At 40.0% G+C, this 15,299-nt stretch overlaps 1 protein-coding gene and 1 long non-coding RNA gene across 3 annotated transcripts in view; both read right to left on the bottom strand.

Moving 5' to 3' along the window:
• Positions 1 to 15,299, bottom strand: part of npr2 (natriuretic peptide receptor 2) — a 52,082-nt gene that overhangs the window by 25,235 nt on the left and 11,548 nt on the right. For both annotated transcript variants that reach the window (XM_063889090.1, XM_063889089.1), the window contains exons 3-8: positions 14,448 to 14,561; positions 13,940 to 14,075; positions 12,488 to 12,582; positions 8,939 to 9,074; positions 6,791 to 6,875; positions 911 to 1,031 (exon numbers count right to left, since the gene is read on the bottom strand). In XM_063889090.1, coding sequence (XP_063745160.1) covers positions 911 to 1,031; positions 6,791 to 6,875; positions 8,939 to 9,074; positions 12,488 to 12,582; positions 13,940 to 14,075; positions 14,448 to 14,561 — 687 coding nt within the window. The remainder of the gene's footprint in view (positions 1 to 910; positions 1,032 to 6,790; positions 6,876 to 8,938; positions 9,075 to 12,487; positions 12,583 to 13,939; positions 14,076 to 14,447; positions 14,562 to 15,299) is intronic.
• Positions 3,048 to 6,448, bottom strand: LOC134868173 (uncharacterized). The gene is made up of 3 exons (XR_010166251.1): positions 4,863 to 6,448; positions 4,697 to 4,753; positions 3,048 to 3,619 (listed from the first exon to the last, which is right to left on the bottom strand). It is a non-coding gene; the product is annotated as an uncharacterized LOC134868173 (long non-coding RNA).

Genomic DNA, 15,299 nt, shown 5'->3' on the forward strand with positions numbered 1-15,299 from the left:
CTGAAGTCCATGGAAGAAGTATTGAACTCTGTTTGGGACTCAGTTTGGACACTGGACGTACAGTGCAGGATTTAACCACAGGAGAGTAGAGTTGCGGAAAACCCACAAGCTGTTTTTTGTTTATGAATCTCACTTTAACTTAAAACTGGAATCGATACATTTTGCTGCCTATACATAAAGAAGTTGTAGTGGTGTTTCCTCAACATAGAGCTGCTTTGCTCGTGTTCAAACTGAACTATAACACAGTTTAACAACGTGTTGGTTCCACTTTTCTTCAACAACCATGTGCATAGATGATAGTCTAAGTTGTGCAGCAGCACTCTGAGCCACATAAGACTAGACACCAACAACAACCATTTTATCACCTGATAACTGTCAAATGCTCTTGTTCAAAACCAAAAGACAACACTCAACCCAAGAAATATTCCTATACCTAACTAATTAGTTTTGTCAAATGTTCATCATCATCCCGTGTTTAAAACTGTGACCGTTTCACAACGTGCTTCTTTCTCTAGCTCTCCCCAACGTCGTATTCACCGTCTTTTGGAGTAGTTTGAGGACGTGTTGCACAATCGGTCCTGTGTGAATGAAAGCTGTGGCACAGTGTTGAGTCTATCCCACTGGCAGACATGGCAATGTAAGATGCCAGAAGAACTACAACATGTTAATCACACACTGGAGGACGAGCCAGCAACACTGTCAGAGTATTCGGGGATATAAAGCTCAGAATTATGAATAGACGATCAGAGCTGCCAGTTGTAATGTGAGATCATGGGGGTGTTTTTGACTCTACGAAGCCATGAAGCGCCTTGGCACGATTGTTTACCTCACCTGCACATTTTTATTAAACGATCTGACAGTGCAGGTACATAAATCTGCACCTACAGTCATGTCTGAGAAGATGAAGTACCTGTGAGAGGGTGAGGCGACTACCCGCCCGTTTGTGGTATTTATTGGGGCTCTCAAACTGAAGGTCCTCCCACCGAATCCTCCACAGCATTCCAGCCAGCTCCTTCTCCAGCTTCAGTTTCCTGCAAGAAGAAGGAAACCAGGTGGTGAAATCAACAAGGACACGAGCACAAAGAACAGAGGAACAATAAAGTGAAATGGGTTGGGGTTCGTGAGATGATGATTTTACCACAGAATCTCAACTTTCTGCACACCGAAGTCTTTCAAACTCCTACAAATCCTTCAGAGGCAAGGTGGTCTTTTGATTTAAGGGATTTATTGCTAAGAACTAAGGTGTTGCATTTAAAAAAACATGGATTTAATCTTGCAAATCGACCTTAAACAAAGAGTAAAACGCTCCATTTGTGCAGTTTCTCCATCTTGGTGGTATTTCCAGAGTTAGCGCTCTCAGATCTGATCAGATTCATCACACCGGCGTTCGCTTATTTTCTGTGCAGGCTTGTTTGTTTGCATTTTATTAGATTTAAACTTCCCTGGGCCATATGCTCTACCTATTAAACTTTGATGAAATGGAAAACTACTTTTGGAGCTGATTTTTTAATAGTCCTGCTGGACAAAGGGCTCTTTCTTTCGTACATATGCAACAACATTACACAGAATTAAACACCAATACTGGACTGAAACAAACGGAAGCTTTAAGTAAATAGAAATGTAGCCCATAAGTCAAATCAGGATCATTTTTCACCTTCTTTTGAAACTTGCATTCACTATTTGCCATTTACAATGATATGTTGATTGAATGCCATGCTGAGAAGGTCTCCGTTTCCCTGCGTCTACCTCTGATGACTCAGTCTGGTAAGAAAAACAATGTTAACCATGATGAGGATAAAAATGCACTTCAGTTCTTACTCCTACACTCTTTGTTTTTCAACAAACTCTCTCAGATGTTCTGACCTTATCTCAGCACTAAAGCTAGCAAATAAATAACTCCTCACTCAGATGAATAAATGCATGGTTCCATAAAACTGATCCATTTTAAGAAACGGGATAAAAGAGTATATTTTAACTAGAATTTCAAGAATCTCAACATGCATGGCTGCTCGTTAAACAACCTCCAAATGTTTGCACAGCCTAATCAGAAATAGACATTTTCACGTCAGCTGTTCTTGTAACTGTTATTTATGTGTGTTTATCATCAGTCTGACTGACAAACGTCGAGCACCACCATGGAGGAAAAGGCATTCCAGCGGATCAACACATCTGGGGCAAATCTCAGAGGAGCTGCTGTCTCTGGATACCTAATGATTTACAGAAAAACACTTTCAAAAATCATACTATTAGCACCGTCTGGATGGCAAATAGGAATTTCATTTTTTTAGTTAGAAACACTTATGAAAAACGAGCAGAGGCCATACATTCCAAGACAATCTAAAAGGTGTAAAACACTTCCAGATGGCAGCAGGAAATTATTGCAGCGTTTGCATATCACCGCGTATTACCCTTTCCCTAAAGTTGGCCCCGAACGAGTCTCCTTTCCTGGGACAAACTGCGTAGTTAGTCATTCCAGAAACTTAAAAGGGCTCCTGATGCTTATTTGTGTCTACAAATACTCCAGGTCGTGTCTATATACGTGACCATTTTGAGAGCAGGAAACACCATTTAACCACCACCACCCAAAAAAAAAGAAGGTATTTTTCTATTTAAGGAGCCTCGTTTAGAGACCTCTGGCAGCCAGAGGGGCAAAAGTGTGGGGCTTCACACTGGGCCTATTGTTTCATAAGTCCCACATGTGAATACCTCTGCTGGACCAGCCCCTCCATTAAAACAACAAAGCCGCTGCTGCTCTGCTCAACACCCCCTCACACTGCACGACACACTCCCACACCATGAGGGCTGCCGACCGTCCGACAGGTTGGACCTACCACCGGGCGACATTGAACGTTGCTTCTTAAGAATTTGAAATCAGAGAGCTGTTTTATGTTTCGACACTGAGTTGAATAAATCACCTGTTTCTTATTTAAATGAACGTCGCAACAATATTGCATTAGTGCAACGTTTGCTTTATTCTATGTTAATGATTCTTAGGTTAAATGACTTATTATGTTTTGTTTGCACCAGAAAGAAATACAAAGAAGCAGTCGATTTAATACACTGGGTTCTTTTTTATTTAATTGTATATTCACCCGTTTTTACAGTAGCAACTTATTACCAAACTTGCCACCAATTTTCATTAATACACCAATCATTTCCCAGTATTGGCCGCCTAATTTTATTGCAAACACATTTTGGATTTGAAATAGTTTCCATCCTGTGAAATATAAAATTCCCACCAGTCTTAGCTATCAGGAATGTATTTAATCTTTCTAAAAAAGTATAAAATCTTTCTTAAAAAACATTTAAGCAGCAGCAATTACATAATAGATAGAAACAATCATATATATTCTATAAAAATATTCGTTTTAAAAATACATATTTATATATATTTCTTATAAACTCCCGAGCAAACCCGAGGTTGAGAACATCTGTATTGGCGGATCGATCTGAGGATAATTAGGAACAGTGAAAAAACTCCAAAGTGTTGAACATTTTAGTGGTGTTTTTATAAGTCAAGTAGTGAACATGGAGGCCTCTCAGCAGCCGGAGGATCTTAAAGACGACTGTAAACCTCTGCTGCCGGCCTCTCTGTCCATCAGCAAAGCTCCACTGGTGTCTGCAAAAACAGGAAGTGATTTGTTAGCTTTTACTATCAGACAGAGCACTCACAGAAACACTTTCTAACTTCTTGCTTTTTGCTGAAAACAGGGGGGTTACTAATACTATTACAGTCTCAAGGCCGTCTGGGCACATGAAGTCGATTCAAAATCAACATTTCAGGTCCATGAGGGATTACTTTCCATTGCTAAAACGGTCATAAATGTCAATGTTAAATCTAAATATAGTAGGACTAGAGCAGCGAGTACAAAACTATGGGTCAGGACCAAAAATGGATCACAGAGTTTCCCTGTTGGGTTCCCAAAACAGGAATAGGTATGTGATGCAATAAGTCACCAAATGTTAATGTGAAATGTTTTGAAGGCCAACTAAGAAAGTTTAAGGATCCTTCTCTTGACAAATAGTCCATAGGAATGTAACCTCCATTTCAGATACATGATACTAACATGTTAGAACAACAAGATAATCTGCAGAAGTAGAAAGATGACACTAGGCTACAAACAAGCTACACCACGGTCATGCGACTTCACGTGCCCACCACTCAGCTAAAGGCTGGGCGCTTCTGCGTCTCAGTGTAGGATTGGATTGTTTGTATGTCTTTATGTTAAAAATCCTAAGGATGTGATTGTTTTGAAGGTGTATTTTGGGCAGTGGTGGAGTTCTGTTAGCCGCATAGAGCTAACTAAGGGTGGGGCGTAATGTCCCTGTGATGGAGATAAGTAGTCTTACTACACCACTGAGCTAAGCAACCACCTTTTGATGATATGTTGAAGCTTTAATATTCACAAGTAAATTGTTTACTGCCATTTTATAAAAATTAAAATAAATACAATTGAGAAGAGAGAACCGGAAATGGTAACTCATTTGTGCAAATTTTGGAATTTGGGCACAAGAGATTTGTTTTGGCCTAAACCTAATAAGCAAAGGAATTGAACAGCCTAATTATCTGTGACAGTATTCTGTATTTTACCCAAGAGAAGGATATATGAAAGTTGCAGTTAGTCTATGCTAGAGGGAAGATGCCACCCTGATTTAACAGAAAGCTTAAAATAAAAGTATGCTTGACAAAACTTACTGGCCAAGAGTCGAGGAAGATTAGCTAGCTAGTTAGGAAACCATGCTGAACTGTGATCTGCAAAAAAAAACAGGTAAGTAAATGTCAATGTTTTCAGAATAAAAAGTGTCTAATTATCTGGTTGTCAATTTAAAATAATCAAGGTCAAATCAGATTCAGATTTTACCTCAGGCGGGTAGCTGCTCCTCCATCTTTTTTCTACCATTCTTCTGATGAAAATCCATTGGAAGTGGCTGGTGATTAACACTTGTTTGTGTTAATAGTCAGTTTTAGAAAAGTGATCAGATTACCGAAGCGCTTTGTTAGTTCGAGATGTGTAGAGGCAGAAAAATCAGCTCTTATATAGAATGCAATTGTTACGTTTATTAGTGGTGAACCTAATAAACCGCCTACGTAGAAACACCTTTGAAGAAATGATGGAAAGGGAGAAATAGAAACATTAATTCCTCTAATCTCATGCAGATTCCACCCATGAAATTACCCAGAATGTAGCGACCGTCCTCCCAGTAGTTTAATGGATCAGGGCATGCATAAGTAACTTTAAATGAGGCCCAGAAGGATTGCAATAAACATGTAGACTTGGGACATTTTAACAATATCAATGAAACACTTTTTCACAGTCAAATATGGTACAAAAAGTTACAAAAATGAGCAGTTATTTCTTAACGGCTCAGGAGCAGCAAAGAAAATTAGTACATATTTACACATGTAGTAACACAGTGGATTCCATATCTTTTTACCCAAATATTTCATATCCTGTACTGACACACAGTCTATCATTTCAACAAAAGATGCTGTGTCCTAAATAAAAAATGACTACGCTCCAAAACCCCATGTTATGACAGTCCGTTTTCTAGGCGTAAATGCTTTGTTTCCTTGAATAATTGAGAAAACGTATTTGTTTCCAGGGCTTTAGCACAAATCCAGAAAATCTGAGGTCATAAGTGCAAATTCCAGTCAAGTTTTTGTGAAAATATTATCTCCCCACTTGATGCTACAAGCAGCGCGTTATCGCTCCCAATGAGTCATTAGGGCTGATATTGGAGTCCATGGAATAAACACATGACTTCACCTTAGAACTGCTGTCTGTATCTTGAGCAATGACTTATTTGAAGTAATGTACGTAAGTCAGCTTGCATAAAGACTCCCCTTACATCACCAACGTTACTTATTGAATTTAAGTATGTAACAAGTGTAGGTAACTTATCTTAACCTATGTAGTTTTTTTGCCTAAACCTAGCCAGGAAGTTATTTATCTTACTTAATTTACATCAAGTACCTAATATACTGTAATGACCCCATGTACGCAAAGTACCTCACTTATACCATATACGCAATATACTTAACCTACATGTTTCAAGTCTGCTTGTTTTTTATCCCAAACCGTGATCTTTTTCTTAGCCTAGGTAGCTGATTACTTTAAATCTTAAGAGAACAGTATGCTGTCTATGTTTGGACCTACAGATCGGATGAGGTGAAACTCCTTTCCAAAAAAAAAATGGAACTGCTATAAAGTGAAACAGTTGAATTGCATTGGAAACACTTTCTAATGGAGAGAGATTTATTCGATAGTTGAAGAAAATATGGCTTTTAAGACGCAATAAAAAAAGTTTTCCGATGTCAGGAATCGAACCTCGTTAAGAACCAAACAGCTTTCTTCTAGTAGGATTTAAAAGAGGGCTAATAACATACACAAACAACCGTGTGATCCTTTGCAAGAAGCAGAAAAAACACCCTCACAAGTTTTTATATATGAAATCAGCAGAGCGTATTAAAATAGGTGTTGTTTAGCTGTAATCCAGCGCAAAGAAAACACACTTAATGAACACACTGTAATGATCATTAAGTGTGAATAGCAGTGAGACTTGTTTTGGCCTCACTTATATGAGCTCACTTGGCAGCTTGAACACACTGCACCGCTGCTTTACAGCCGTCACCTGCTGAGCCTTTACCCCGGCAACAATTGTGTAAATACCGTACTGGCACCTATAGCAAAACTCATAAATCCTGCGTTTGCACTCTCTAGCGCTGTCTCGATCTCTAAAGGAGATGAATCCCTGCATTTCTGCGTCGGCGCGGTGTGATCAAACTCACCTGTAAATCAGGAAACTGGAGATTCCAAAGATGATGAGCGCCAAGCCGGATCCCACAGCTACAATACCCAGAACTGGCAGATGACCTGGAAACAGGAGAAGAAGGAGTCCTCACTCAGTTGTCTCTCATATGTTCAACAGATGTCCACATTCATATCTTTGAATAGAAAAGAAGAAGACGAAAAGCACTGTGCTGTAAAACAAAACACAGCTGCGACTTCCTGAAGTGCAGCTGCACTGTTTCAGGAATCTGTCAACCGCAAAAACCGGGAACAATTTCACACAATTAAGCGGCTTTAACATTCCTGATATATATTTAAAGCCCTAATGAAGACTAATTATACGTGCTGTAAATCACAGGATAGGATGACACTCATTATCAGGGGGTTATAATTTACAGATGTTTGAAACTGTTCCTGGTGGTCTAAAGCTGCAAATACAACACAAATCATTCGTTAGGGATAATTAACATTTAGCTAAAGATGACTTTGAATGATAGTGAATTCTGTTTTATGGATGTTATTGTGACTGAACAATCTGATACTGTGACAGCTCCAATATGAACTGCAGTATTTACACAATGTCAGTCTGGTGAGAACTGACACAGTGTCAGCCATTCCTCTGCAGACTACGCTGCGCTCCTACAATATTCTGTAATTTTCCACCGATTCTTTATACAACAAAAAGTATAGCCTTGATGATAGGAAGAGAGCTACACAAGGATGGGGTGGGGGGGTTGCTGGGCTTGTCTCAACATGTGGGACATAGCGGACGAAAACATGGGGTTCATCACTGACAAGCATAATGGACTTGTTATAAAATAAGGCTTATATAGGTTTAGTGCATGTAAATGGTCTGCAGAGACTGAAATCCAAAAGTTTCTCTCCCCCTGCCTGAGAAGCCTTCATTGGACTCACTATGTCACACTTGCGCTTCTATTGGCTGGCACTATTACAACACATTGTACGTGATAGGCTAAGAGATGGGAAATCTGTCTGACCGATCACTCCAGAGCCGGCCAGCTAACCAATCAGAGCAGGCTGTGCTCTGGTTTCAGACAGAGGGTGAAAAGAGGTGCTGCAGCACAGGCAGTATGAGCTAAATACTAACATGAACCTGAAATAATAACATGACATAATAAGGCCCCTTTAAAGTGTTGTTGAGGGGGACCTGATTTATAATCTGGGCCAGAATTAGATTTATAATCAATTCAAATGTTACTTATCATCTCATCCCTTCAAGGCAAGTTTATATATTATCGCACTGTTCAACACAAGGCAATCCAAAGTGCTTTACAAAAATGAAAGACATTAAAAACCAATTATTAAAAAGCAAAGAGAATAAAATGAACATAAAACATGAATAAGACAGGAATAAAATACATGAATAAAAGTCACAGTTAGAGGAGAATAGTTCAATTAAAAAGCCTGGATTTAAAAGTGGTAACAGATATGGAGCTCTCAAAGAAAACAAAGGGGTACAAACATGATAGAGGAGCTGTGTAATAATTGCCTTCTCTGTTTCTGAGACACCATTATCATTGTGCTTGGTGTACGTAATTTAGAACTCGTTAATCCTCAATCTTTTCCCGTATATTTCGGACCACTTTTCGCCGTTGGTGCAGAAAGCGACAGACTCTCAACTCAGCAGATTATCTGCGTAAGGCTCAAGGTTTGTGATTTATATCTCCTCCACTAATTATCCCTCTTTCTCACCAAAATACATTTTATAATTGCAGTGGTTTCCCTCCTCGGTTCATCACCCGTGACATTTCCCTGAGAAACTGCCACTCTGTCCGTGCAACAAAGACTGATTCTTGCACTGCGTGTTATTCGAGCAAATATTACTCTCCACTTTTGTTCTGTCACTACACTGAGAGAGAAAGTTGGGATGAATTTGAATAAAGACAACACATTTATCACCACAGCGTCAATGGTAATATCTCATCTGTAGAGATGACAGCGATAATATAAACAAAGCATCAGTGCAATGCAATATACTTCCAGAAAAGGAAAAGTCATTAAATGTGGGACAAAGACTTCATGCAATCTCCTAAAACCAGTGTGTCCATCAGTCAAACTGTTGTCGATGTATCAGAAACAGGTATAGCCGTCGGTTTTGTTGTTGTTGGATGAGTGCGTTGTCATACCATCATTGCAGGAGGGGTCGTCTGAGGAAAAAACGCAGGGGGGGTTATCCAGCGGTGGGCCCCCGTTGGGCCAGTGGATCTTCTCCGTCTGGGACCAGATGATGTCTTTGGTGGTTCCATTGTAGTATGCCACGAGCTGCAAACACAGAGGGAAACAATCATTGAAATTGATGGACAGGACAGTGTTGATGACAATGTTTATCGTTCATTGTGCAACCGAGTGATTACAGATGTCCCTTCCAGGCAAGCCGCTGTTCCACAAGCTCACGTATGAAATATGCAACCCTGTGTCCAGAAATGTTGTCCCAACCAAGCGAAACTGAGTTCTCAAAAACGATTTTCTCTCCTGGATTATCATCACAGTAAAAACCCCTACGTTATAGTTAGTATGAGTTATATTGATTTATGGTTTCACATCAGTAACACGTATACTCTGGGTATTAAAGAGGCCCTTTTATGCTTTTGGCTTTTTTTTCCTTTTACTTTAGCGTGTTATATAGGTTTTAATGCTTGTAAATGGTCTGCAAATGCTAGAATCCCAAAGGCACAGGCAGTATGAGAAAATTAAAGCACTTTTTGAACATTAAAGCATGTAAACAAGTCACAGGAGAGACACAAAATACAAATATAAACCTGAAAATGAGCTTAATAGGGCCTCGATTACATGTTCCTCTCAAACACGAGTATAAGCCAAATGTGCGTAAACTATGTCACAACCACGAGTAATGAATTCCTGGAGTATCTGCAGGTTGCCTGGTAATTTCACACTGACAATGGGACAAGTATTTCCTCAAATGTAGGAGTATTTAAGAAACATGGAAGTAATTTAGCTAACTTTGAGATTAAATAAATGATATGAATCACTAATTGAAAGCTAATTTGAGCCAGCATGTCAGTAAAATCCGATAATTAGGTGAGGAAAAGTGTCTACAGGGTCTCCATCTTGCCTCTACATACATCTACACAAGCAGAAAAACATCCTGAATCGCACTTGTATGTGTGTGTGTGTGTGTGTGTGTGTGTGTGTGTGTGTGTGTGTGCGTGTGAGAGCTGCTCTATTTTGACGTTACAGCCTCATGAGCAGCAGCATCTGTTGTCCTGCTGTGAAACTCGACTCCTGTGTGTCTAACCAGGCTGAGGAGTTTTTATGTTTTCCACCCCTGCTCCCAGCATGTTGTGTCGTCTCTGCTGAAACCCCGAAGGGCATCACCCCGACAGAGGGTCATCAAAACATTGCAGAATGTGTTGGGTGTTGGGAAGAGGGAGGTCTGTCTGAAATAGCTGCAGCCTGTCAGTCAGGGGGCACTGTTTACTGCCCAGCAATTCACCTATTGCTTGTGCTCACTCTCGAAACCCCTACTGCCTTAGGGTCTGTGGGCTGGGAAAGACACGCTTTATTTTGCAGCTTAAAAAATATAATGGCAGTACATTCACAGCAAACATAAAGGTATGCAAAAAATAGAAAAGGAGTATATACTGTTGATGTGTTTCAGTTTAAAAGTCGAGAGAATTTAAGCAAACTTTTTAGATGTTGACAAAAGAATTACAGGAACTAGTCGCGTTTCCATCGACTGATTTAGGTTATGCTTTCCACATCTCTAATCTGACTGTAAACACAGCATAACAAGCAGAAGTTACAATGGAAGTCTTCATATTTATGCTTTCCTGAGACAAATCAAAATCCCTACAAGTAGACCCTGAACATCTGATCAGTTTAAATTCAGAAATGATTTGACAAAGCAGTTTCTTTCTCCCATATATCGAGACCAACTCTATTTGACAAACAAAACTCAGTCATTTTGACGTAAAAACGTTTTAAACAATTAATGTTTTGTATCCAATTCAGCCATTTTAATACAGCTTTTCTAACGCAATACTTAAAATGTGCATTAATATATAGTTATGGGATCACAGCTCACAGACAAATAAGACACCCAAAAGTCAGGAGGATTTTTTTTAGGTACCTTGCTTTCTGTAGTAACGTGCACTGCCTGGCCAAAAAAAAGGTCACCTAATAGTTCGTTGGACCGCCTTTAGCTTTGATTACAGCACGCGTTCGCTGTGGCATCGCTTCCACGAGCTTCTGCAACGTCACAACACTTATTTCTGTCTTGCATTCATTTTTCGCCAAGATCTCGTATTGATGACGGGCGATTCGGACCACTGCGCAAAGTCTTCTCCGGCACATCCCAAAGATTCTCAATCGGGTTCAGGTCTGGAGTCTGTGGGGGCCAGTCCATGACTCCAGACTCTTTCACAATCTGAGCCCGATGGATCCTGGCATTGTCCTCTTGGAACAAGCCCGTGCCATCAGGAAGAGAAAATCCATTGATGGAATAACCTGGTCCTTCAGTGTATTCAGGGAGTCAGCTGACCTAATTCTTTGGGCACATTGCTGAACCTAGACCAGACCAACTGCAGCAACCCCAGATCATAGCACTGCCCCCCCCCCCCCACAGGCTTGTGACCTTTTGTTTGGCCGGGCAGTGTATGATGTATATTTGTAGTTAAACTCCAACAATAGTTTGCAGGTATTGAGAATACTACTGCTTATGTAACCCGGAGTCTTTCAGAACAAGGTGGAAGGAGGGGGGGGGGGGGGGTCTAGGGTTTAGGGTCTTCTATACATTAAATTGAGCTAACAGCTGTACATTAACTGAGGAACAAACCCAAATTTCAGTCTTATTTCTTTCTGGTAATCATGTTATTTAGTATGTAAGGTCATGCTTTTAGCCTTTTTCCTATTCGGCTGTTTATTGCAATGCCAGATGAACATCAGCTTAAGATATGCATCCTTTTATAGCGTAGTAATCATTTGACAGATTATTGCAAATGCTCTAACACTGTGGATGACAATAGCTACATAATGTTTCTATAATCAGCTGTCAATGAATATGAATGAGTCGTCTTGATATTGACTTCCTGTTTTAATGTTTTCATCAGTCTGAGATCCTGTAGCTGAAAACAACCCGGCATGTTTTTAGAACCGGCTGCTGGCTACTCGGGTCAATCGGCCGTATAAATGAACCAATTAAAAGCGGAGGATAAATGAGAGCAGGAAGTCTTAACGACAGCCTCTTGCGGCCCTCTATGAAATCCTAACTGAAGTCAAATGGAGCTAACCCACTTCTCCCACCCTCAGAGACGCACTGGAGCGGTTCACAGCTGTGTTTGCAGAGCGCAACATGCACAAATATTTTCATCGGACTGGGAGGGAAATTTGAGGTTTTATGCATCTTATCATTAGAGAAGTCATGACCCCAGAATATGTCCCAGATAGTAAAAATCCATTTGCTTTTATTGCTTTGAAAACTGAAGAAACAAGAAGGCTGAGGTTTTACAAGCGTCCATTATAATGAAAACAATTTAGAGTTTGAAATTCTAATTAAAGGGAGATGTGAAGTTAAGGAGCCCTGCATTATCTTCAGTTCCTTTGTGGGATACTCGGCAAAAAGCTAATATAGTCCACATACCAAATTCAATGTCTTCTGTCAGACACATTAAACACAGACCATACTATCAGACAATAACAGTCAAAGCTCGACTTACCCCGTACTCTCCCGTCTCCTGGTTGGTCATCGCCCACAGGTTGACGTCTATATCCCTGGCATTTTTTTGGTCTGTGGTAACAAGTCCCGTCACTCCTAAAAGCACATATCGCATATTCATTAAGGCTGTGATTCTACAACATGCAAGGCTCTACAAACGGATATTCATGTATTGATTACTGCAGGAATGAGTCCTAAAACCCAAATATGAGTCAGCACTTTTGCACCTCCAGTTCTATTGCTTTGAGGTTGACGGGTTTTATGCGTGAAATAATGAACGTGGAGATTTGAAAGTTTGTTTTACGACATCAATTAAGTCGTAAATACACCAGTCGTATATTTTGAAGCTTTTAGATTTGTTTTTATAATAGGAAGCTGCTAGCAAGTGGCTTAATAAATTATGCGGTATTCATTTGTGAAGATTATCTTGTTGAACTAAAGAGCTGAAGGAGCTAGGGCGATGCTAACTTCCAAGGTGGGCCTATAACTTTACATCCTCCCTGCAGCACTCTGTGCAAAAACCCCATCCGTTAGGCTCATAACATTGATTTCTCTGCATTTTTATTACACCACAGTTCCTTATTGAGCTCTATCCATCAACAGAAGAAACAACATATCCGGCATTATCCTTTTATAGTTATTCACTGTGCATTCTCCATTTCTCCAACCACTGATCAGTTTAGTAAAGGTACATGGAACGTGACTTCTAAGAGGAAGAAGTGTCTTCCTGAGCTGGTATTTGAAAAGGTTTTACCTCTGTTAATTAGACAACATTGTCAAAACATCAACACGTAAATGTTTATATTATTATACCTCAACATCGACCCTACATTCTTAGTTTATTTCCCATCAACTCATGCAACAGCATCCCATTGTTCTGCCTTTTGAAAGCAGATCTGGGGAACATAGGAAGTGTGTGAGCTCCCACTTCAAGCATCAAATTAACTATTAACTGGAGTAGTGTGTGATATCTGTTCAATGACACTGTAATTATTCAGTTAAAAAGTTGTATTTTGATCACATTCTGGGTTAAGTTGTGCTTCAAATTAAAGCCAGCGTATCTAAGAGGCAGCCATGACTTTACGATGATCCTGTAAATGCATTTAAACATTTGGTTTTAATGCAAATTCACATTTTGCCCAAGGTTGCATTCAAGAACATACCAAAACCCTCTGTGGTTGTATGCCTCTGCCACCAGTCTAACTGCAGTTAAAAACCACATCCATCTCGAATGTCATCACTTTATTATATCCTATTGGATATTTGTATGAAATTGTCACTATTAACATTTCATTTTTGAGTTACTAAGACACCTAACCCATTGTGGAGTCCAAGTGGATGTTTGTGCAACAACTAAAGACATTCCCTCCGCATGTTCCTGAGACATGGGGAATGGGACAACCAGACCAAAATAATACAATAATAAGTCTGTAAAAATATAACATTTGCTCACCCCAGAATCTGCGGTTCAGCGTCCTCTTCGTAATGTTGATCCCATCGTTCTGGGCTCCGCCGTCTGCCAGAGTCTCCTCCAAGGCCATGGCGTAGAGCACAAATCCATCATAAAAGCTGCCGGCGATGTAGTCCTTCTGCAAACAGGGAAACATCATTATGATTACCAGCAATAATGACTTAAAGCCTAATGATGGAATAAAAAATTACATTTTTCATAGAGGTATTGCCTTTCCTTCAGCCAACATTCAAAAAGCTGCTTGTATAAAAAGATTATCCAGTAAAAGTACAAAATAATAATTCTCTCTAATGTACTTTCATGAAACTCCCAAGTTGAGATCAAAGTAAGTAATACAAGGAAAAGTATTATTTGCTCACGTTAATTTGTCAACATCATTACTGCTGCCAATTACACAGCGCAGAGGGGATTTTGCTGCACATCCAATAAAAGATTAAAGAGGTTCTGATGCTGCTGAGAACGCACACTGTTTTCATAGGCTGCTATTTACCAATGATGGCTCCAAATGCACACCGAAATCCTTCTGAGCTCTGGCGTGGAGTTTCTTCTGGAAGTCTTTGTACTCCGGATTATCAGGAGGCCGGTAAGTAATGACGAAAACAGACTGGAGGAAACACAGAGGGGTAAAAACATTTAGAAAGAACTACAACGTGACATATGGGATTCATTCTCAAACAGTTAAACTCAAAAACTGTGGCCCCGGCCGTGGCGCAACTCGGGTGGGGCACCTGCACCGCACGCCGGCGACCCGGGTTCGATTCCCGACCCGTGGTCCTTTCCGGATCCCACCCCGACTCTCTCTCCCACTTTCCTGTCACTCTCAATATTGGTTTTTGCAGTCAAAAATGCTTGACTGCAAAATCCCTCAAATTGTGTGTGACTCAGCATAGCAAATCTCAATCTATACACTAGCCATCGTTTGTGGTACCTTGAAGTCATTTGTGTCACAAGCTGTCGACTGAATGAGCAGCTAAAAAGCCTACACGCTAACGGTTGTTGAGCTAAAGGTCCAAACAAAGCTAGCAGTCATTGATGCTCTGCTTCGCTTTGTAACCCCAATAACGTTTTTTAATTCATCATCTGTTTTCAGAAACAGATAGTGAATGAAAACACCTGTGCTCTGTAAAAAGATAAATTTGTACAAGATAATAATAATAAATCAACTGAGATTAAGTGAGGTCACGTTAGCCATCCTGATAGCCTCACAATGTATGATTGCAGTTTCCTTTCCCGTAGAGCTGCAACTTTAACTGAGTATGAATTGAAATGAAAAGTCTTAAACATGAATGATATAATAAAGTAACATCCTAGTTCTCTCATATAAGACGGTTAGCATTGAAGT

Source organism: Eleginops maclovinus, chromosome 8 (genome assembly GCF_036324505.1).
Source record: "Eleginops maclovinus isolate JMC-PN-2008 ecotype Puerto Natales chromosome 8, JC_Emac_rtc_rv5, whole genome shotgun sequence".
NCBI lineage: Eukaryota > Metazoa > Chordata > Actinopteri > Perciformes > Eleginopidae > Eleginops > Eleginops maclovinus.